Source organism: Piliocolobus tephrosceles, chromosome 4, assembly GCF_002776525.5.
Source record: "Piliocolobus tephrosceles isolate RC106 chromosome 4, ASM277652v3, whole genome shotgun sequence".
NCBI lineage: Eukaryota > Metazoa > Chordata > Mammalia > Primates > Cercopithecidae > Piliocolobus > Piliocolobus tephrosceles.
The window spans coordinates 151,663,250-151,686,909 of record NC_045437.1 but is presented as its reverse complement, the minus strand read 5'-3'; the positions used below and the strand labels follow the sequence as shown (position 1 = coordinate 151,686,909).

General features: G+C 44.0%; 1 protein-coding gene across 8 annotated transcripts; it reads right to left on the bottom strand.

Moving 5' to 3' along the window:
- Positions 1-153: 153 nt before the first annotated feature.
- Positions 154-23,607, bottom strand: BRD8 (bromodomain containing 8). 8 transcript variants are annotated; one of them, XR_004228919.1, is made up of 23 exons: positions 23,216-23,607; positions 22,195-22,291; positions 15,977-16,046; positions 15,287-15,336; positions 14,983-15,105; positions 14,778-14,858; positions 14,293-14,357; positions 12,848-12,984; positions 12,109-12,327; positions 11,573-11,717; positions 10,161-10,370; positions 9,476-9,756; positions 8,385-8,837; positions 7,989-8,082; positions 7,756-7,802; positions 6,803-7,017; positions 5,605-5,697; positions 5,348-5,416; positions 4,164-4,341; positions 3,339-3,443; positions 2,822-2,866; positions 912-1,088; positions 165-535 (listed from the first exon to the last, which is right to left on the bottom strand). XR_004228919.1 is itself a non-coding variant. In XM_023195463.2 (22 exons), the coding sequence occupies exons 1-22, from the start codon at positions 23,232-23,234 to the stop codon at positions 476-478; spliced, it is 2,856 nt and encodes a 951-aa protein (XP_023051231.1). In that variant the 5' UTR covers positions 23,235-23,607; the 3' UTR covers positions 154-475. The 8 variants fall into 8 exon arrangements, 4 of the variants coding, with proteins under 4 accessions (XP_023051231.1, XP_031791352.1, XP_023051247.1 ...); XR_004228920.1 differs by having other exon boundaries at positions 10,161-10,253; XM_023195463.2 differs by lacking the exon at positions 912-1,088 and having other exon boundaries at positions 154-535.
- Positions 23,608-23,660: the final 53 nt, after the last annotated feature.

Genomic DNA, 23,660 nt, shown 5'->3' with positions numbered 1-23,660 from the left:
CACTACAGTAAGCAGTTCATAAGACCACTTTTCACCTGTAACAATCTCATTCCCACAAATGAAATAGTTATGCAGAAGAAACCACAAGTTTCAAATACACACACACACACACACACAGAGAGAGAGAGAGAACAAGCCAAAGGCTAGAGTTTTTTTTTTTTTCATTTATTGTATACACACACATTTCACAGGTTTTTTTTTTTTTTAAAAAAAAAGTCTGTACAATTGACAAGACAATACAAACTAGCTATAATCTGCTAGCTACACATTAGGACATTAACATAGCCCATGGTTTCTGCCCTAAAACAGGCAATTGTGCTACTCCAAATCTCTAAGAGAGATTTTCCAGCTCATGTCGTGTGGCCCAGGTACCTCCTCTTCTGTAACTTCCACCTCTGGAACTGGGCCTGCAAGCCCAAGCTCTATCTTGTTTACTTTTATTTTAGGTTCAGCTCAAAGAGGGTACTCTGAGGCTTCACTTTTTCATCTTCATATCTGCTTCAATGGCACAGCGGCGTCCCCTGGTTCCTCCATCCTAGATGACAGGCAGAGAAAGAAAGGGAGCATGAGTTGGTCAGGAGACAAGGGATGGTGCAACAGAAAAGTTGGGGATTTGGTTTCTTGGGGAAGAGGGGAGAAGAGAATCAGCAGAAAAATCCAGAGGGATGAGGGGCATATTTCTGTCTTCCCATAGAGTGGGTAAAGAACACCTGGTAGTTTATGAGAGGAAATGTAGGATGGAGTATCTTGCTCATGCCCACCACAAAGGTCCTTGGAATTCACCTAGGGTCCCACAGAATAACTTTAGTCATCCCACCCAGGCCCAAATCATGTGCAAAAGAACAGGAGAGTAAAAGAAAGGTAGGAGAGTCAGAATGGGCAATGGGTAGTGAGGTTCTTGACTAACGTACCTGTCCAACTGCTGGTCCCTATAAGAAAGGCCTTTCCTGCAGACTGACCCTGGCACTAGTTCCCTAGCACCTCCTGACAGTGGTTTTCCATGAGATCAGGATAATTAGAAGGCTTCTTTCCATCTGCTGCTCTCTCCCTGCAGCCCAGCTCCTTCCTCTTGTGCAATATTTTGCTGTCTTCAATAGATAAAAGATCCCATTAACCAGCCTTGCAATAGCCAGCCAAATGCTTTGCTTGGGGGATCCAGAGTCACTGTTGTAGGCCAATAAGAAAGAACGGAGATTATAATGTTCTGTCTGTGGTACAGCCTGTAGGCAAGATGAATTACTGAAACCTTTGCTGGGCCAGGCCATTTTTACATTTCTAATATGCAAGGACTCTAAAATTTTTAGAGTCCATGAACATAAGTTGCCCATGACGCAACAGGGAAAATAAAAAGGTGGTAATCTTGCATGTGTATAATGCTTTTTCTTTTTTTTCCCAGCCAGTTTCATATCTATTATCTCATTTTATCCTCACAACATCCCTGTGAGGTAGGCTGGACAAGTACCTCATTATATTAGCTTCATCACACACCAAGGAAAACAATGCCCCAAGAGATTATCCAGTGACCTTAAGACCTTGTAGTTTTCTAGCCTGATGCCCTTCCATTACCTCATACCTCACTGTCCCATAATGAACAACACAGAGTCAGAGCCAGTTAATTTATGAAGGAAAGTAATAAAAGTCTTTAGGTTAGCTCCCCTAAGCTTATCTGTAATTCCAGCAGCCACCACTGATGCAGTGGTCACGTTCTTTTTTTTTCTTTTTTTTGTATGAGACAGTTTCGCTCTTGTTGCCCAGGCTGGAGTACAATGGTGCGATCTCAGCTCAGGGCAACCTCCACTTCCTGGGTTCAAGCGATTCTCCTGCCTCAGCCTCCCAAGAAGCTGGGATTACAGGTGTGTGCCACTACGCCCAGCTAATTTTGTATTTTTTTTAGTAGAGACAGGGTTTTTCCATGTTGGTCAGGCTGGTCTTGAACTCCCGACCTCAGATGATCAGCCCACCTCAGCCTCCCAAAGTGCTGGGACTACAGGTGTGAGCTACTGCACCCGGTCGCAGTGGCCATTATTACTGAGATTTTTTTTTTCTTTGGAGACAAGGTCTCGTTCTGTCACCCAGGCTGGAGTGCAGTGGTATGAACAATGCAGCCTTGACCTCCTGGGCCCAAGTGACGCTCCTACCTTAGCCTTCTGAGTAGCTGGTAGCTGGGGACCACAGGTGCGCACCACTCTGCTGCACAGCTAGTTGGTTTTTTTGTTGTTGTTGCCATTTTTAAATTTTGTAGAGACATAGTCTCCCTATGTTGCCCAAGCTGGTCTCAAAATCCTGGGCTCAAGCAATCCTTCTACCTCAGCCTCCCAAAGTGTTGGAATTATAGACGTAAACCACCATACCCAGCCTATACTGAGTTCTTTAGCTTAAATTTTACTAAGTGTTTGTTACATTCGTCTTACAACTTAATTTTAGTAGACAAGAGAAAAACTATGTGCTGAGTACTGCCATTATGAGGAACACTGTTAAAAAGCCAGCTAGCAGCTCCTGCTCTGACCAATTTTAAATTTGTTAAGAAAAGAATTGGTAAAAGGTGAAGTCAGGAAATGATGAGATCCTTCACTAGATCCTTCACTCCTAGAATACATTTCAGCCCAGTGATCTCAAAAACAGTCCCTACCCAGCCCACACACACACACATGCAGAAAGACAGAAATGCAGAAGAAAAGAGTTTCTTATTCAATGACCTGAATAAACAGAAGTTCAAGACACTGCCACAGTCTGCATGTTGGATTTCCCTCTGCCACCCACCCCCATTAAGAGCTGAGAATCTTTGTGGCAACACCACCCCTCGCAGCCATTCAATACTTACAAAGAGAGAGAGAAGGAAGGCAGGAGAGCCCATTGGGACACTGTCCTGTTAGAGGACAAACAAACACTGATCAGGTTCCACAGAAACTCTCAGCCACAAGCACCCCAAACCTCAGGACAGAGACACAAGCACCACACACACAAGGACAAAATTTAAAAACTCAAGAACAAGAGGAAAGAGATCCAAAAGCAATCTGGCCATTACGCCTCTAGAACAGAAACTGATGGTCCCCAACTGCTGCAGGCTAAGCCATTTCCCCCGCCTTGACAGCACTCTCCCAGAGGAATTAATAATTCCCCTACTCACGATTTCTCCCATGTGACTGGGTCTTTCGGTTACAACAGGCTTATTCAATGTTTAGATGGGTGCGAACAACCACCATTCTAAGATCTATGTGTCTGTATATCATTGGAATCTAGAAGCCCAACAGTACCAAGTAGTAACATAAGGTTCCTTGGATACTTCAGACTTCTACTACTGGAACACTGGCACACAGGTTCCTTCCTGATCACCTCACCTTCTCTGAAGCATCCTGTTTGCGAGTAGAATCTCTCCCTCGAAGACTTTTAGCACTGATCCCAGACTCGGATGTTTGCATAATCAACTGCGTGGCCAAGAATTGCTGCAGGGAGAAGAAATAGGGTAGGCCATGGAGACCTGATTTAGTAGGGACAAATCAAGTACACTTTAAGCACTGTAAATAGAACTTTGTACAGTACTCTTCTGGCTCAAATATATTTTGACTGATTGGAAGTTTAGCATATTAACTTTTAATTCCAGTTGCAATAGGGATGCTAAAGAATCAAGTAACCCTCTTTTTTTGCTATAACATAGGATCAAATCTCTATCCTCCAGGAATGAGAAAAAGAATAAAACTGGAATGATCCAAAGATCATTCAGCAATTTAAGTAATTTGACAGATCGTGCGAAGATTTGTAACATTCTTCCAAGTTCAACACCCCAAAAAGTACCTGGTAATGCAATCACAGGATAAAAGTAGGGAAAAGCAAAGGAGAAACTCTTATTTGCTGAGCATCTACTATGTACCAGGTACTTGATGTAATTAAAAAATATGCATACACCATTTTTTAAAAAATTTATTTAAAAACTTTATGAAACTGCAATTAATTGCCCAAGAAAGGTAGAATATTGTATCACAACTCTTTCACCACACCACAGAAAATAAAAACAAATTCCGCAAGAACAAAATATTACGTTTTCAATGTGTCCCTGATAGCTATCCAAGTAAAAGCCACAGCAATCCTTCTTGGCATCAATATGAATTCTCCCCTTGAGTATTTTAATTTCATCCTTGCTGAAACACAAAAGATCCTCAAAGTACCTGGATCTGTTCCAAGACATCTCGCTGCATCTCCACTGCCATGTGATAGACATCATGGTCTGAGCTATTGTACATTACAGCATTCTGAAACATCAGCATAATGTCACGCTGAAATTCAGCTGTGCTTCGGATCAGTCCATTTTCTATGTTTTTCTTAATAGTTGACAAATCCATAGGCCTAAAAAAAAGAACAGGAGTAAGTGGCAGTGTGGGTGGGAAGAGGACTCACCCAGATCTCTGAATACATTATCATCATACAGACTTTCTCATATATACCTTTATTCACAGCTGCCAGGACTTAAATGCTAACCCCTTACCCCAAAACATGCACTTAACCCATGAAACAATCTATATAATAAGCACTGAGAAAGACAATAAAGGGAGTTTTAGTTTTTTTTTTTTGGAGACAGGGCCTGGCTCTGTCACTCAGGCTGTAGTGCAGTGGCACAATCATGGTTCATTGCAGCCTCGAACTTCCAAGCTCAAGCAATCCTTCCCACCTCAGCCTCCCAGGTAGTTGGGACTACAAATGCGCGACACCACACCTGGCTAAGTTTTGTATTTTTTTTTTTTTCTGAGATGGAGTCTTGCTCTGTCACCCAGGCTGGAGTGCAGTGGCCGGATCTCAGCTCACTGCAAGCTCCTCCTCTCGGGTTCATGCCATTCTCCTGCCTCAGCCTCCCGAGTAGCTAGGACTACAGGTGCCCGCCACCTCGCCCGGCTAGTTTTTTTGTATTTTTTAGTAGAGACGGGGTTTCACTGTGTTAGCCAGGATGGTCTCGATCTCCCGACCTCGTGATCCGCCTGTCTCGGCTTCCCAAAGTGCTGGGATTACAGGCTTGAGCCACCGCGCCCGGCCATAAGTTTTGTATTTTTTATAGAGAGGGGGTTTCGCCATGTTGCCTAGGCTAGTCTTGAATTCCTGGGCTCAAGTGATTCACCCACCTCAGCACCCTCAAAGTGCTGGGATTACAGGTGTGAGCCACCACTCCCAGTGGGGATTTATTCTTTTAGACTATCAGTGGTGATCCAGCCACTGGAATCATCAGTTTAGTACTTAGTGCCCCTTATAGCAAAACCATAAACTTACTTGCTTTAAACTTTCTATCTAAAGCAAAACTTTCACTAAGACTGGACAACTTATAATTCAGGCAAGTTACCATGCTGAGTGAACCATGGCTCACCTCTGCACAATGCTGTGGTAGCCAGGTGCTATGTCATCTGTAACAGGCTGCAGGAAGACATTGGCATACCTGTCCAAAAGGAATAAGGTGCAATTACTGACATTCTCCAGAAGAACAGGGAAGGAACTTACTCTAAGTAGCTGAAGATAGTAAGAACCAATACCAGCAGTTCCACAGAAGCCTACTCAGACTTTTTTCCAGTCACCAACAATGAAGAGTAGAGAAAATGAACCTACTGACTGGTAAAGCCCACTCACCTATGATTAGCTGCAGCTCTCCATACAAGCATGATGGCTTTCTTCCAAATTTTCTGTGCCTGAATAGCTTCCTGATCCTCGCTACAAACAGAGCTGAAATAGAGATACAGCAATTCCACTAGGCACAAGTTTAAAAAAAAAAAATACATATTATATATATAATTATCTCTTTTTTTTTTTGAGACAGGGTCTCACTCTGTCCCCTAGGCTGGAGTGCAGTGGCGTGATCATGTTCACTGCACCCTCAACCTGCCAGACTCAATCCTCTCACCTCAGCCTCCCAAGTAGCTGGGACTGCAGGTGCATACCACCATGCCCAGCTAATTTTTTAATTTTTTTGTAGAGATAGGGTCTCATTGTGTTGCCCAGGCTGGTCTCGAACTCCTGGGTTCCAGCAATCCTCCTGCCTTAGCCTCCTAAAGTGTTGGGATTACAGGTGTGAGCCATGATGCCCAGCCCTAATAATTTTTGTCAACTGTTTATTCCAGGCCAAAAAAGGGAAACACTAAAGAAAAGATCAGGCCAGGCATTGTGGCTCATGCCTCTAATTCTAGTGCTTTGGGATGTCAAGGCAAGAAGACTGCTTGAGGTCAGGAGTTCAAGACCAGACTGGACCACATAGAGAGATCCTGTCTCTTAAAAGAACATTTTTTAAAAACGAAAATTTAAAAATAAAGAAAAAGACCAGGTATGGTGGCTCATGCCTGTAATCTCAGCACTTTGGGAGGCCGAGGCAACTGTTGAGCTCAGGAGTTTGAGAACAGCCTGGGCAACATGGCAAAACTTGGTCTCTATTAAAAAAATTTTTTTTAATTAGCAGGGTGTGGTGGTGCAGGCCGGTAGTCCCAGCTACTAAGGAGGCTGAGGTGGAAGGATTGCTTGGGCCTAAGAAGTGGAGGTTGCGGTAAGCTGAGATCGCACCACTGCCCTCCAGCATGGGTGAGTGAGAAAGAAAGGAACGAAGGAATGAAGGAAGGAAGGGAGGGAGGGAGGGAGGGAGGGAGGAAGAGAGAAAAGAAAGAAAAGAAAAGAAAGGAGAGAAGAGAAGAGAAGAGAAGAGAGGAGAAGAGAGAAGAGGAGAGAGAAGAGAGTAAAGAAAAGGAAGGAAGGGAGGGAGGGAGGGAGGGAGGGAGGGAGGAAAAGATCCTCTCCTCACCTTCACTGCCTTGGCCTCAAAGGAAGAATCTCAGATACTCACAACTGTGAAGAAGCAGGGCTGCTGGGGATGGAGTCTGCCAGTGTGTGTGACTGCAGTGTAGCATTGTGTATGCTGAAGCCATCATCACTCTCGCTCACGGGAGGTTCATTATCCATTTCTGACAAATAACCTTCTCCTTGATCCTCTTCCTTAGGCTCCTCTAGGCTGGCTGCTTCACTGACACCATCTTCCTCCTCATCCTCACCTGGGGCATCCTTAGACACAGTATGCTCCAGTCAACAAATGCAAGCAAAGCTATCCAGCAAAGCATCATTAAACATGATCTGTCTTTTGGGTTAGAATTAGTTCTAGAAATGACCTCACGCTGTTTCCTGACTTAGCTGTCTATCACTTGTACTACCATCTACTTAAAGACACTGACTTAAGTAATTTAGAACCTGGACAAAGAATAATACCCAGGATCTTTTAAAAAGAAAGAAAAAAAAGCTACTTACTTAAGACTAAGCTAAGAGGCGTTCCTTCTTTCCCCTTGTTCAAGAGTAACTCTGACCCTGGATACAAAGTTATCAAAAATAATTTTTATTTTGTGTCTCATCTGATGGAGCAAGCTCACATCGCATTCTTTAAGTCTCTGTTACTACTGCTTTAATAATTATAAAAAGAAAACTTTGGATGATTTTTTTTGGATAGTCTAATTAATAAACTGGATTCCTGTATGTTCTCCTTGGTTCTGGTATGCTTATTCACTCCAAATCACTCTAAGTGTATCAAGGCTTCTTAAGGACTGTGATATTCACAAGATGTTTCATATGGGAGGCACCTGTTGCTACAGTACTCCCATTACGCCTGTCTACTGCAGCTTTTCCCCACGCAACTCCATACCAGTCTCTTATCAGAGAATAAAAATGCGACTTTACTGAAATTCATTAAAAAGTAGTGCTATAGGGAAATCTAATCACATGGCAAGAGGAATAAAGAAAAGTCTGAAATACCTTTATCTGGCTTCCAAAAATAGTCCCTGATTCTTCTTTCAATGAGTCTGCAGAGGAGAGAAAGACTACCTGAAGATTTTTCCACCTTAACCTTCCCCTTCCTATGGACCATAATCCCCTGCAGCTCTCCTTTCCATGCTGACCTGTTCTACCTCCTCTACTTGCCCACAACCCACAATCCCTCAGAAGCCAAAGCAAATGATTTCAAGTTAGTTAAAGAGGACTTTATTTACCTGACATTTCAAACTTGTGCTGAGTCTCTGCTTCTAAAGGATCTTCAATGGGATTTGAGCCATGTGATGGAGACAACATGCTTTCAGGGGATGCCTGAAAACCAGAAAAGAAAAAAAAAACCCTAAGTACCGGTAAATCACTACAGCTCAAACAACTTTATTCTTCAATGATAATGAGACCATAGAAGAAATTCTAAGTCCTACTCATGTAATGTGACTCCAATGGTCACCTTCACAGGAATAAGTATATATAACACTAATCACAGCCTACGGGCTTTGGACCATCAAACATGTCAGAACTCAGGAATGCAACTGGAAAACCAAAAAGCCTAAGCTGTCACTTCTTACTTAAGGTATAACCCTCCATCTCCCCAGCCCCTGATCTTTATTAAGTACCTCTGTCTTCACATTTGTCAGTGGAGTCTCATTGCCTTTCCCAATGGCAACATCTGCTTCAACAATCTCTCCAGTCGCAGTACTTCCCGGTTCCTCATCTAAGTCCTGACTCCTGAGTTCCGGTGGCTCCATACTTGTGGCTGGAACAACTCCAGCTACTATTTCGGCCCCTGAAATGACTGATTCTGGTTCTGCAGGTTCCACCTTGATCTCTGCACTGGGTTCCCTGATGTCCACTAGTTCATGTATTCCCTTGTTTTCCGTTTCCTCAAAGTCCAGTCTCTCTTGCTTGACTGTCATTTCTGGTGCAGGGAGAGGTACTGGCTTGTCCCGCTCCTGCTGGATAGGATGCTCCCAGGGGCCAGGCAGGGATTGAGGATCATCATTTTCTTCACAAAATGACAGTGCTGCTTCCACTGCTGCCACATCCAGCACTTCAGGATGATCATCTACCTGTCCCACAAAACACAAGACTATTGAGGTCACAGAAAGAAGCCCAAGTCCCTCAATTTTTGTTAGCACCAAATGTGATGGCTTGAATCTGCATCTTTTCTCTCCATTTTTTCCATGTAGTGGAGGCAAACAATGAACAAGCACCTGTTCCATGCAAACCAGTAACATGGGTAGGCCTGGGGAGATGACTAGTATGTTAGGGCTACAAAGATGGGGATGGGCAGAAGTAGGAGAGTTAAGTAATTCTTACTGTAAGAAGTAAAGAAGCCAAGCATGGTGGCTCATGCCTGTAACCTCAGCACTTTGGGAGGCCGAGGTGGGTAGATCACTTGAGGCCAGGAGTTTGAGACTAGCCTGGCCAACATGGCAAAACTCATCTCTACTAAAAATGCAAAAAATTAGTGAGGCATGGTGGCACGTGCCTGTAGTCCCAACTACTCAGGAGGTTGAGGCACAAGAATTACTTGAGTCTGGGAGGCAGAGGTAACAGTGAACCAACATCGTGCCACTGCACTTCAGCCTGGATGACAGAGCAAGACTCTGTCTCTTAAAAAAAAAAAAACAGCAGCAAAGTAAGGCTGAAGAGAGAAGCCTATGTAGGACCCATGAGATTCTTTGGGGCTTCACTGAAGAGTTACCTTGTCCTCAATGATGGCAATGATGTCTCCAACAGTCTCAAAATCCAGCTCTTCACCTGTGTAAGACACAGCAATATCCATCTTCTCAGCCAGATCTAATTCTTCCTTCCCATCTATGCTGGGAGCCTTTGATCCAACAGGGGCCTCTGCTACCCCTGATCGAAAACACTCTTCTTTGATAGAATTGATGATCATGGATATTTCACTGCTGTCCATGGAAACAGTCACAGTATGTGGATCCCCCACAGCCTCCATGGGAACACAGTTATCGGGCTGACTCACTGAATAATAGAAAGAGAAAAGCCATCTCAGAAGCTTACTGGGTATAAAGTGACCACTTGAGATCACATCAGCGCTATAGACAGATGTCAAATATCCAAACACTTAAGATCAGAAAGAGTCATCATACATGTGCCTATGTTTTCTTCTCCCCAGTTTTATCTAGAAAGGTGAGAACATAATCTCAAGCCTGCTCACATCTGTACACTTAGCGTCTTCCTGCAATACATAAATGCCCACCCACCTCTTCTCACATCTAAGGATATTTATTTCTAAGGATAAAGATGGCACATGTCTATGTAGAACAGAGAAGAAGCATCTGAATTGGAGCTGATGCTCTTGGTCATTTTTCCCTAACTGAAGCTCAAAATGAAATTTTAGACCTTGTGGCTGCTCAGGGACGCACCTGGAGCTACACTTTCAGTAGTGGAGACAGCCGGAGCAGAGGATGGTGCTGGCAGCGCAGGCATCATGACAATGGTAGCTTGGGACACAGACTCTACAGGGGGTGGCACAAGTTTAACTGGAGACTCACTGGCAACAGTAGTGAAGGAAGCAAGAGGTGTGGTGAACTGTGTAGGACCAGCTTCTAAAAGCCGGGAAAGAGTGGGAGCACCTAACATATAAAGAGGTACACAAAATGAAGTAAGAAGAAAGCACATAAACAAGAAGCAATAGCTACTTGAAGACTCAACTAAGAAAATTCTTATGGTCTCAAAGGATGAGAGCAACTCCTGCACTGAGTAAGTTCATCACCTATATCCTTACCCTCTCTAACCTTACTTAAGATCTTCCTCCAAGTTAGGAATGAACCAAAGCACTAGAACACACAACATATATAAAAAATGGGTGGTGAGGCCAGATGCAGTGGCTCATGCCTGTAATGCAAGCACTTTGGGAGGCCAAGGCAGGTGGGTCACTTGCGGTCAAGAGGTTGAGACCAGCCTGGGCAACATAGTAAAACCCTGCCTCTACTAAAAATACAAAAATACAAAAAAAAAAAAAAATTAGCCAGGTGTGGTGGCGGGCGCTGTAATCCCAGCTACTCAGGAGGCTGAGGGAGGAGAACTGTTTGAACCCTTGAACCCAGGAGGTGGAGACTGCAGGGAGCCAAGATCGTGCCACCGCACTCCAGCTTGGGCGACAGAGCGAGGCTCCATCTCCAAAAAAAAAAAAAAAAAGGTGGTAATTTTTCCTCAGAGGAAAATTAATCATCAAGAAACAAAAAACTGGTATGAATAAATCTGTCACTTCTGCTGAAGTTCAGCATATTGTAAAACCACCCAAGTTTAACACCATTCAAATACCAATAAGGTTTGTATGGTATTCTATGGAGCTTTTTTTCCTTCCCTGCTTTATACTTTCTACCTCATTAAATTCTCATCACATCCTTGTAAAGTATATATGTTACAATAAAAAAGGAAACTGAGGCTCAAAAGCTAAGTTACCTATCCAAGGTCACAAAACCAATGTGTGGCAGGCCTGAGATTCAAGCCCAGTTCTCTGGTTCCAAATCTTATTCCACTATTCTATAATCTTAGGTATCTCTAGCACCTTGATTTTGTAAGCCCTAAGAAAGCAGCTCAATATTACTCTCAATATCCATGCAGTGGTCAATCAGGGCTATCAGTATCTTGAAGATAGATGGCTTTATAATACGGAGACTACATTGTTTACCAGGTAAAGTAGCTCCAAAAAAAGGTTAGAAAAAGTTGGGCTTTAAATCTAGGACTGACAACTGCTTAGTAACAAACAGTGAAACTGAGTCAGTGTCAAGTTCAACACCTCTGAGGTTGTAAAGGAAAAGTGGTAACTTACCTGATGCAGCAGGGGAGGCTGCAACAGTATTGGGTGTTTGCTGTATCTCCCCACCATGTATCATGGGAAGGACCCCGCCTACCTCCAGGAGGACACCTGTACTGTTCAGGTGGCCAGAAGCCACAGCCATTTCACTCTCATTGACCTACCAGGGAAGAATAGAGGTGAAGGCTACACTCAAGCTTTCCTTTACTACCATTTCCCAACAAAGCTCCAGCAGTTGATCAAACTTCATGAGAACTAATAGTTAATATCCACGGAGAATAATTTAAGACTCAAGGGAAACTCTAAACTATAATGTTCAAAACTTATGTGACAAGAGTTCTCTGGAGAAGAGAACCAAAATAATTGTGATTCAGATACCTCAGGACCCATGGGTACTATCAACTTACTGTATTTTTAAAAAATTAACATTTAATTAGGAGATCTTTTCCTCTTTTGAACTTTTATTCCCCATGTCACATTTTAGGTCCCAGGCACTCCCTTCCAAGTACTAAATCACCACAGCTCTCAAACACCCACAGAAGTCTCCATACCAGTCTGGGGCTAGTAGGCAGGAGGCTGCCCTTCTTCAAGAGCTCTGACAGCAGAGGGGAGGGGGGTGGAGTTGCTTTCTGTCCAAGCATCTTTTTCTGGGGTGAATCATCTGTTACTGGGGTCATGGGGGCTTCTAAGGGTGCAGAGCCTGGAGGAAGGGTGTCAGGAATCCCAGGAAACGAGGTGACTGGGGTACTCGGCAAAGTCCCGGGGGTTACCTAAGAGACAACAGAGAACCTTTATCTGACTTCTCAAACTATGGAAGGTTCCCTACTAATCTGTATGGGTTAGTGTGTCTAACTATTATTTTATTAGTCCTGAGTGGAACTGCCCAGAAACCCTCTATCCCTCCTGCTCTTAGCCATACTTTTCTTCCCCACAATCTTCTCCTTCATCCACTCAAACCCACAATGACTCAACCATCCCGCCCAACCTGCCTTTTATGAACTCCAGTATTACATTTAAAAGGATTTTGTCCCTTATTTCACAGGAATTTCATAAGGCTAGTATGAAACAATTCCTTAAAATAGTTTTTTACCTATCTCTCAGAAAGGTCAAAAGCCTCAATGCTTTTAGGTCCGTTCTTATCTCAGAGCACAGAACATGGTAAATTAAGTCTTTAGCATTCAGATCAAGAGAGGAAGTTGCCTCTAGGCCAAAAGTGGTTTCCTCATCACTCAGCTCTGCCGGCTTATTGCCCCTTCACTTATCAATTCCCACAGAAGGAAATATACTCACCCCAGAGGTAGCCTCTTCCATAGTGGTTGGAGTCAAGTCCCCAAGTGGATAATCACCTCCTGGGGAGGCAGAATCTATAGGAGAGCGAACCATCACAGTGGGTAACCTCCGGGGGGGTGTTTTTACTGCTTGACGAGCTAGAACATAAAAGAGAACAATGTCCAAATCTTCAAGATTAAATAAATGAAACTTGACAGTATTCTATTATACAATAAAGGACAAATAGGAATGTTGCATTACTAAAGCAACACAATGAGTCTGAATTAGAAAGCTTTAACACTTCTGGAGATGGATAACTTTAATATAATTTTTCCTAAGGGCAATTTTCACACTAAGCAATCTCCTTTAACAATCGCAAACTACTTAATTATCCCAAAGGTCCTTGGAGTGGGAAAGTAGTTTAAACACCCTTTAATATTCTCTTTAGCAACTTATTAATATTCTGCTTTTAAGAACAGGTAGGCTGGGTGCGGCGGCTCACGGCCATAATCCCAGCACTTTGGGAGGCCAAGGCAGGTGGATTACCTGAGGTCAGGAGTTTGAGGCCAGCCTGCGAAACCCTATCTCTACTAAAAATACAAAAATTAGCCGGGCGTGGTGGCAGGCACCTGTAATGCCAGCTACGCGGGAGGCTGAAGCAGGAGAATCACTTCAACCTGGGAGACGGAGGTTGCAGTGACCCAAGATCGCGCCACTGCACTCCAGCTTGCACAGCAAGAGCAAAACTCAGCCTGGGGGAAAAACAAAAACAAAAACAGGCAAAGACCTCACTGGCTCACAGCATGTATTCCTAGAGTTGTAAATGCTTAAATTTTTCCCCTCATCCAATGACTGAGCTATTCTCAATCTTTTCACAGGCTCTTGACTTCTAAAACATTATGTTGAGGCCGGGCGCGGTGGCTCAAGCCTGTAATCCCAGCACTTTGGGAGGCCGAGACGGGCGGATCACGAGGTCAGGAGATCGAGACCATCCTGGCTAACACTGTGAAACCCCGTCTCTACTAAAAAATACAAAAAACTAGCCGGGCGAGGTGGTGGGCGCCTGTAGTCCCAGCTACTCGGGAGGCTGAGGCAGGAGAATGGCGTAAACCTGGGAGGCGGAGCTTGCAGTGAGCTGAGATCCGGCCACTGCACTCCAGCCTGGGGAACAGAGCGAGACTCCGTCTCAAAAAAAAAAATAAAAAATAAAAAATAAAACATTATGTTGAATATCTTCTTATCAAGCCTTTGTGTCTTAAAGTTAATTTAAGGTCTAGTGAGATCTGAGAACAACTCATGTTCTAGGAGTTTCTTCTTAAACATTAAGGGATGTTTTTATTCTGGTAGAAGAGAAAACTGCAAGCAAATTTAAATCAATGGATTCTATGTTATAAAACAGTCCAACTGTCATTAGCATGCAGTACTGTGCAATTAATTGCTAAACAGGTATACTAGGTCCAGCTTACCCTGATATGCAGCATCTGTAGCCTTCCTCTTTACTTCAGCCTCCTCTTCTTCCAATTTCTTTTTCCTAAACAGGGAATTAACGGTTGGATGCTAGACAGCTCTGGCTCCTCCCCAGAATTCACAGAACCCTTACAAAGAAATATTTTTGCCAGGCCAGCACTTTCTGGAAGAAAGGCCTAATCAGGAATTCTAACCAGCAAAACAGGGAACTGGGGTACAGTGCCTAACTCACAGTTCTTCACCCAGGCAAACTATAGCCACTTTTAAGTTAGAACTAAGTTATGTTTTCATACTGAAATGTTCCATCACATTGCCTTCTAGGACTCACTCCCCCCTCCCAGCCACCAAGCCACTCTGCGCTTTCCCCTTCCAGAATCTGTCTCAAGTCTAAATGGATGGTAGTTGGAAGAAATAAGCCAGATTACTTGAGTAGAAAAGAGGGTAAAAAGAAAGAGGCACAGAAGAACAATATAATATAACCCACATTGCAATGTCATTGCAAAGCTCATCCAGTCTGCTGTCCATGTGTCCAGCTTGAATTAGTTCTGCATCTCTTTTTAGCCGTCTATAGGAAGAAAGAGAGGTAGGTAGACTAGGTTTTTTAATCTGCTATTTAAAAAGTTCCGACCAGTACAAGAAGACAGCCCCTATGTCTTTCTCAATCTTTTGGCATTCTCTCTGATAAGTACCTATATCTCTCCTGAGTTTCCTTTATCACTTTCTTTAGTTCCTCAACTCTCTCAGCAGTCAGTTTCCGAACAATGACATCTTCAACAGTTTCCACCACTTCTCCCTTTTCACCTCGTTTCCGTCTGTGGAAAATTGAAAAAAAAAAAAAAAAATCATATTCGAGTAAGAGAACATTTATCCCCTCTCCTACTTGCTTTTACCACTTTTATATCACCCAGTATTATAAGTAAGTATAAACCAGAATTCCTCAGTAAATACTCTCCACTAAAGAAATTTGGCTGAAGTACCTGGCTTTGTACTCACTTTGGTGTCTCAGTGGTCTCTAAAAGCTCCGAGTATTGGGAAGCACAATGCTATAAAAAAAGTGAAAATGTGATGAGCAAGCCTGGAAAGAAATGACCTTTCAAAGTTTCAAGAGATTAGAGTCAGATTTAGAGAAGAGAGCTATATGTAAGATGGGAGTGGTTTACTAGGAGGGCAAGTAACTTTATAATCAAATCAGTTCAAAATAATCAAAACAAGACACAGAAAAAGGGAGTCTTATGGACTAGAGTTTGTGCATTTGGGGAAAGGCAACCTAACTGCCAATATTTATAGCTAATATCTACTAAGTAGTTATCACATGCAAGGCACTGTGTTAAATGTTTTACATGTATTACCTGAATTCACAACAATCCTGAAGCAACTCTTATCTCTATTTTACAAATGAAAAAACAGAGGATCATGGCCCAAAGTTTTTAGATGCAGTAATAATGAACCCAGATCTAATTCCCAAGCTTGGGCTCTTAACTGTTATGCAACACCAGTAAAGAAAGGTCTAATATGATCATACATGGATGGATTAGCAAACAGTAGGAAAAAGAAAAAGGTGTATTCTCAACTATTTTTCCACATCATGGTATAAAAGCTTTGTAATTAAAAGTCAGGGCCTGGCAGAGAACCTACTTTACAACCCAAAGACTGCTCTAAAAGAGCACTTGCTTGGGAACTTACTTTTTGAGAGAACCAATCTGGAGGGCGGCCAGGTTCTGCAAAGGGCTTGATTGCTCTGCTAACTGATACCCTGCAAAATGAGGAAAGCTTTATTATATATCAAGCAGAAAATAACAGGAGAGGTGTGCTGAGAGTGCAAGGCTTGGAGTTCAAACTTTGGAATAAAAAAGATGCCAATGGCCAGGCGCGGTGGTTCACGCCTGTAATCCCAGCACTTTGGGAGGCCAAGATGGGTGGATCACAAGGTCAGGAGATCGAGACCATCCTGGCCAACACGGTGAAACCCCATCTCTACTAAAAATACAAAAATTAGTTGGGCGTGGTGGCACGCACCTGTAGTCCCAGCTACTCAGGAGGCTGAGGCAGGAGAATCTCTTGAACATGGGGGGCGGAGGTCACAGTGAGCCAAGATCTCGCCACTGCACTCCAGCCTAGAGACAGAGTGAGACTCTGTCTCAAAAAGAAGAAGGGAAAAAAAAAAAAAAAAAGATACCAATGAATGTGAGGTGCGCAATGGGCCGTGTGTATAATCCCAGCACTCTGGGAGGCAGAGGTGAGAGGATAGCTTGAGCCCAGGAGTTCAAGCCACCCAAGGAGACCCCATCTCTACAAAAAAAAAAAAAATTGACAAGGTGTGCTGGTGTGTACCTGCGGCCTGTGGTCCCAGTTACTTGGGCAGCTGAGGTGGGAGGATCCCTTGAGCCCAGAAGTCAAGAGGCTGCAGTGAGCCCAATTCATGCCACTGCACTCCAGCCTGGGTGACAGAGTGAGACCAACCCCTCCGCCATTCAAAAAAAAAGAACAGCATGTATAGTATATAATCATGTGTGTTAAAAAATGACAGGGATGAGGAGGAAAAAGAAAGTATTTATTTGCTCACATAAAATTAATGCTGAAGAGACACAAGAAACTGCTAACACCAGTAGATGGGGGGACAATAATGCGAGGAAGACATTGCATATAATTTTGAACCTTATGACTTAGTATCTGCTGATAAAATTATAAAATTTAAAAATTTTACTAAAGTATTCTTACACTAATTTTCTATGACTGGGCGTGGTGACTCAGGCCTGTAATCCCAACGCTTCGGGAGGTTGAGGAGGGCAGATTGCTTGAGATGAGGAGTTTGAAACCAGCCTGGCCAACATGGTGAAACCCCATCTCTACTAAAAATACAAAAATTAGCCAGGCATGGTGGCATGCATCTTTAATCACAGCTACTCGGGAGGCTGAGCTAGGACAATCGCTTAAATCCAGGAGGTGGAGGTTGCAGTGAGCTGAGATTGTGCCACTGCATTCCAACCTGGCTGACACAGCAAGACTCCATCTCAAAAAACAACCAAAAAGAAGGATTCTTAACACTATCTAATAAAAATGTGAGGAAATATACAGATTAAATTCTATTTCAAACCAGTTTACCTGTTTTGTTTAAAAATGAGCTTAGTTTATATATATACACATATATGTATATATGTACACATGTACACACATCTGTGTATATACACACACACACGCGTATGTATATACATACACACATATGCAAATATATGTGATGTGTATACACACACGCACACACACACAAACACAGTTTTTGTTTAGACAGTATCTCACTTTGTCACCCAGACTTCATGGCACAGTCATAGCTCACTATAGCTTCCACCTCTGAGGCTTAGGCAACCTCCTACTGCAGCCCCACCCAAGTAGCTGAAATCACAGATGCACCATCATGCCTGGCTAATTTTCTTTTTTGCAGGGAACAGGGTCTCTTACGTTGCCTCCCTGGCTCAAGTCATCCTCACACCTCAGCTTCCCGAGTAGCAAGAACTATAGAAACACACCACCAAACCGAGCTAATATTTTTATGTTTTTTTGTAGAGACACAGTATTGTCATATTGCCCAGACTGGTCTCCGATTCATCATCTCAAGTGACCTGCCCGCCTTGGCCTCCCAAAGTTCTGGGATTACAGATGTGAGCCGCTGCACCCAGCCCCATTCTATTCTCTAGTTCTATGAGGTCTGTAATTTTTCCTAGATTCCACATGTAACTGAGATCATACAGTATTTATGTGTTCGGCTTATTTCACTTTACATACTATCCTCCAGGCTCAACCATGGAATCACAAATGGAGGATTTAACTCTTTTTTATGGTTCAATAGTATTCCATTGTGTATATAAATATATGTGTGTGTGTGTGTGTGTGTGTGTATCTCGTATTTTCTTTACCTATTCATCTGTTAACGGATACTATAATTACCTTAATTGTAGATAGTTTCACAGATGTATATATATTTCAAAAGTACCGTATCTTATGCTTTAAATATGTGCAGTGGCGGGGTGTGGTACTCACGCCTGTAATCCCAGCACTTTGGGAGGCCAAGACAGGTGGATCATCTGAGGTCAGGAGTTCAAGACCAGCCTGGCCAACATGGTAAAACCCCATCTCTACCAAAAAATACAAAAATTAGCCAGGCATGCTGGCGTAGGCCTTTAGTCCCAGCTACTAGGGAGGCTGAGGTGGGAGAATCACTTAAACCTGGGAGGCAGAGGTTCCAGTGAGCCAAGATTGTGCCACTGCACTCCAGCCTGGGCAACAGAGTGAGACTCCACCTCCCCTCCAAAAAAGGTGCAGTTTACTGCACATCAATTATATCACAAAAAAGTTGTTAAAAGGGAAGGAATGTGACCTTTCTTACCAACCCCCTTCCTTCTTGTTGCATGGAACAAGGATGTGATAGCTGAAGGTCAAGCAGCCACCGTGAACCATAAGATAACCAGAAGATAAACTATGTGCTGAGGAAGGTGGCACAGAAAGAGAAGATCCTGAGCCTCTAATGTCACTGTGAGGTTGCTATGAGAGCTGTGGACTGCCTAGACTTCCTGTATGTGTGACAAAAAATAAACTCAAGTTTTTAACCCATATCTTTGTTGTGGTTGCTCTTTCTTTATAGTGTTTTTGTTTTTATGGTGGCCACGTATTACTTCAGAAATCAGATTTAAAAAACAAACAAGGCTGGGCATGGTGGCTCACGCCTGTAATCCCAGTAGTTTGGGAGGCTGAGGCGGGTGGATCACCTGAGGTCGGGAGTTCAAGACCAGCCTGACCAACATGGAGAAACCCCGCCTCTACTATAAATACAAAATTAGCCAGGCATGGTGGCACATGCCTGTAATCCCAGCTACTCGGGAGGCTGAGACAGGAGAATCACTTGAACGCGGGAGGCAGAGGTTGTGGTGAGCCAAGATTGCGCCACTGCACTCCAGTCTGGGCAAAAAGAGCGAAACTCTGTCACACACACACACACACACACACAAAATGCTAGAAAGCATGACAATCAGCGAAGTACTGAATTGTTTATAAATGTGGCAAGAGAGTTAAATTCATAATGGATGATGCAAAAAAAAAAGGGGGGGGTGAGGGGGCTGATACCAAGAAAGGTAAAATGATGACAGTTCTAGGCTGGGAGTGATGGCTCACATCTATAATCCTAGCACTTTGGAAGGCTAAGGTGTAAGGTGGGAGGATTACTTGAGCCTAGGAGTTCGAGACCAGCCTGGGCAACAAGTGACAAAAAAAACAAAAAATCAGCCAAGCATGATGGCAAGGGTCTGTAGTCCCAGCTATTCAGGAGGCTAAACTGGGAGGATCACTTGAGGCCAGGAGTTGGAGACCAGCCTGGAGAACATAGTGGGACCTCGTCTCTATAAAAACATAAATATTTAAATTAAAAAAAGAAAAAAAAAAAGTCCAGCCTGGGCAACATGGCAAAACCCCATCCCTACCAAAAAATACAAAAATGAGCCGGGGGTGATGGCATGTGCCTGTAGTCCCAGCTACTCAGGAGGCTGAGGCTGGAGAATCACTTGAGCCCAGGAGGCAGAGGTTGCAGTGAACCAAGATTGCACCACTGCACTCCAGCCTGGGTGACAGTGAGACCCTGTCTGCAAAAAAAAAAAAAAGCAAACATAATAGAGTTACTACATAACCCAGCAATTTCACTCCTTGAATAAAAAACTCAACAGAATTAAAAACATTGTTGGCCGGGCACGGTGGCTCAAGCCTGTAATCCCAGCGCTTTGGGAGGCCGAGACGGGCGGATCACGAGGTGAGGAGATCGAGACCATCCTGGCTAACATGGTGAACCTCCGTCTCTACTAAAAAAAAAAAAAAAAAAAAAAAAAAACTAGCCGGGCGAGGTGGCAGGCGCCTGCACTCCCAGCTACTCGGGAGGCTGAGGCAGGAGAATGGCGTGAACCCGGGAGGCAGAGCTTTCAGTGAGCTGAGATCCGGCCACAGTATTCCAGCCCGGGCGACAGAGCGAGACTCCGCCACAAAAAAAAAAAAGAATTAAAAACATTGTTCACAACATTGTACACGAATGTGCGTATCATCAGCATTATTTATTCATAATGGTCAAAAAGTGGAAACGACCCAATTGTCTATCAAGCGATGGAAAAACAAAATTTGGTATATTCATACAACAGATTATTATTCAGCTAAAAAAGGAATTAAGTATTGATACATGCTATATAAGAATGAACCTTAACTTGGGAGGCTGAGGCAGGAGAATGGCGTGAACCCAGGAGGCAGAGGTTGCGGTGAGCTGAGATCCGGCCACTGCACTCTAGCCTGGGCGACAGAGCAAGACTCCGTCTCAAAAAAAAAAAAAAAAAAAAAAAAGAATGAACCTTAAAAGCGTTATGTCAGCCAGGCGCGGGGGCTCACTCCTGTAATCCCAGCACTTTGGGAGGCCGAGGTGGGCTGATCACGAGGTCAGGAGATCGAGACCACCCTGGCTAACACGGTGAAAGCCTGTCTCTACTAAAAATAAAAAAAATTAGCTGGGCGTGGCGGCGGGCGCCTGTAGTCCCAGATACTCAGGAGTCTAAGGCAGGAGAATGGCGTGAACCCAGGAGGCAGAACTTGCAGTGAGCCAAGATTGCGCCACCGCACTCCAGCCTGGGCAGCAAAGCAACAGTCTCAAAAAATAAAAAATAAAAAAAATAAAAATAAAGAAAATGTTCTAAAATTAGATTGTAGTGATGGCTGCACAACTGTGAATATACTAAAAACCATTATATTGTACATCTTAACTAGGTTAATTTTATAGTATGTGAATTATATCTCAATAAAGCTGTTTAAAAAAAAATAAAGGCTGGGCACGGTGGCTCATGCCTGTAATCCCAGCACTTTGGGAGGCCGAGACGGGCGGATCACGAGGTCAGGAGATCGAGACTATCCTGGCTAACACGGTGAAACCCCCTCTCTACTAAAAAAATACAAAAATTAGCCGGGCGCGGTGGCGTGCACCTGTAGTCCCAGCTATACGGGAGGCTGAGGCAGGAGAATGGCTTGAATCTGGGAGGCGGAGCTTGCAGTGAGTGGAGATGGCGCCACTGCACTCCAGCCTGGGTGACAGAGCGAGACTCCGTCTCAAAAAAAAAAAAAAAAATACAGCCGGCCTGGTGGCTCACACCCGTAATCCCAGTAGGTTGGGAGGTTGAGGTGGGCAGATCGCTTGAACCCAGGAGTTCAAGACCAGCCTAGGAAACATGATGAAACCCCCAACTCTACAAAAAAATACAAAAAATTAGCTGGGCATGGTGGTGTGCACCTGTAGTCCCAGCTACTAAAGAGGCTGAGGTGGGAGGATCACTTGAGCCTCAGACATGGAGGTTGCAGTGAGCCAAGATCACACCACTGCACTCCAGCCTGGGCCACAGAGTGCAACCCTGTCTCAAAAAAAAAAAGTGCCGGCAGCAGTGGCTCACACCTGTAATCCCAGCACTTTCGGAGGCCGAGGCGGGCAGATCATGAGGTCAGGCGATTGAGACCAGCGTGGCCAACATGGTGAAACCTTGTCTCTACTAAAAATACAAAATTAGCCAGGTATGGCCAGGTGCAGTGGCTTACGCCTGTAATCCCAGCACTTTGGGAGGCTGAGGCCAGTGGATCACCTGAGGTCAGGAGTTCGAGACCAGCCTGGACAACACGGCGAAACTCTGTCTCTACTAAAAACTAAAAAAATTATCTGGGCGTGGCCCCACCACTGCACTGCAGCCTGGGCGAGAGAAGGAGACTGTATCAGAAAAAAAAAGGGAAGAAGAAAAAGAAAGCCTACTTGCCACTTAATATGATTAACTATAGAAATCTACCAATGTGAAAGAGTATCTAACAATTTCTAAGACCCAGAAAAGCTGACATCCTAGATATCTTACCAATTTTGATCTCCACTCCTCATGACAGAAGATGCTAAACACAGCTTCTCTCGGATGGACCATGGCTCTGTGGGGCCAGTACTCAGCAGCTTGTGTTCTGGGGGAAAAAAAAAAAAAAAAGCCTTGGAAGCAACCACTGAGACTGTAGTGCTAAGCTCCAAAATCTCCAAAAAGAGGACTAAAAGCCTAATACAAAATATTTAACTTGTTAGGACAAAGTGAGCTACTATCACCAAATCTTGATTTTCACCTCTCCAAGTGAAATACCACCAGTGACCGTGGTACCAATTTGTTGCATGTGAATTATTAACATTTTATTTCTTAAAACGCCACGGCTTGAAGCTCCGCTTTATTAAAAAATTGGGAATGTCAGATTAGGCAGTTCTCCCTAAAAGCCCAGTTTTAAGAATACTGGACTTTATTCCAGTTTGAACTTATTCAGGGCTTATTTCCCAGGAACCCGAGCGGCCAGCCCCTCCTACAACCCCGCCTCCCTCTTAACATAAACTTGTTTACTTCTCTTAGATCCTCTACTCCAAATGTCGGGCCTAAAAGACATTTTCAGTCCCCTAAAAGAAAAATGGCTGAAATCCCCGAGATGCAATTTCTTGAGTGGCAAGAAAAGCTCATGGTTAAAAGGCCCCACTTCCACTGCCTCACAAACGTCGGACAGAAAATGAATGGCTCTTTGAGGTGCCGGTTACTCCGTCTGGCTCATAACATCTTTTCGTCTGCACGCCCAAGTTTCTAGAGTGCTTTTACGGTTACCCCGAAGAGCTCCTAACACACTAGGATTCACTAAGCTGCTTCTCCCACACCTCCGCTCCCTCCCTGAGAAACAAGACCCCAGATTTCTGGGCCCCCAAATGTTGGTCTTCACGATGCTGTGGAGCGCAGGTGTCTGAAAACCCTGGGCTCTCAAGCAAACCACTTCTCCCACTCCCTAAGCGTGTAACAAAAATATGGTGCCTAGCCTCGGATCTACAAAGGCCTTTCATGCAAAACCTGCTCAGATACTCACTCCCCGTTCCCGTCGCCATCTTGGCCCCGAAGTCTCCAACCCTGAGGAGAGACTGTCCGGTAGGGCCGAAACCCTGGAATTCTGGGAAGTAGAGTACCGGCGTTGGTTCGCGGTGCCTCCTGGGAAATGTCGTTTTTTCCCCTAAGACAAAGCAAGCACCCTAAACCAGTTATCTTGTGCACTCCTTTTAAGATTGTTGCTAAAGAAGGACAGGGGTTGGCGGCTGAAGCCTCAAGATTTCATTTAGGGTTCTTAGGTAAGAAATGTCTAAGGTTCAAGGAAAAGGGTTGAGTTGGAAGAATCCCAACCGAAATAACTCCTAACCCGCGACAGTTGGTAACCCGGACCCATATTAGATCTGAGAGGTCAAGCGGAAGCAAACGACTGGAATTCCAGTCAGACCCGCCCCCTTTCCTTACGCGGATTGGTAGCTGCAGACTTCCCT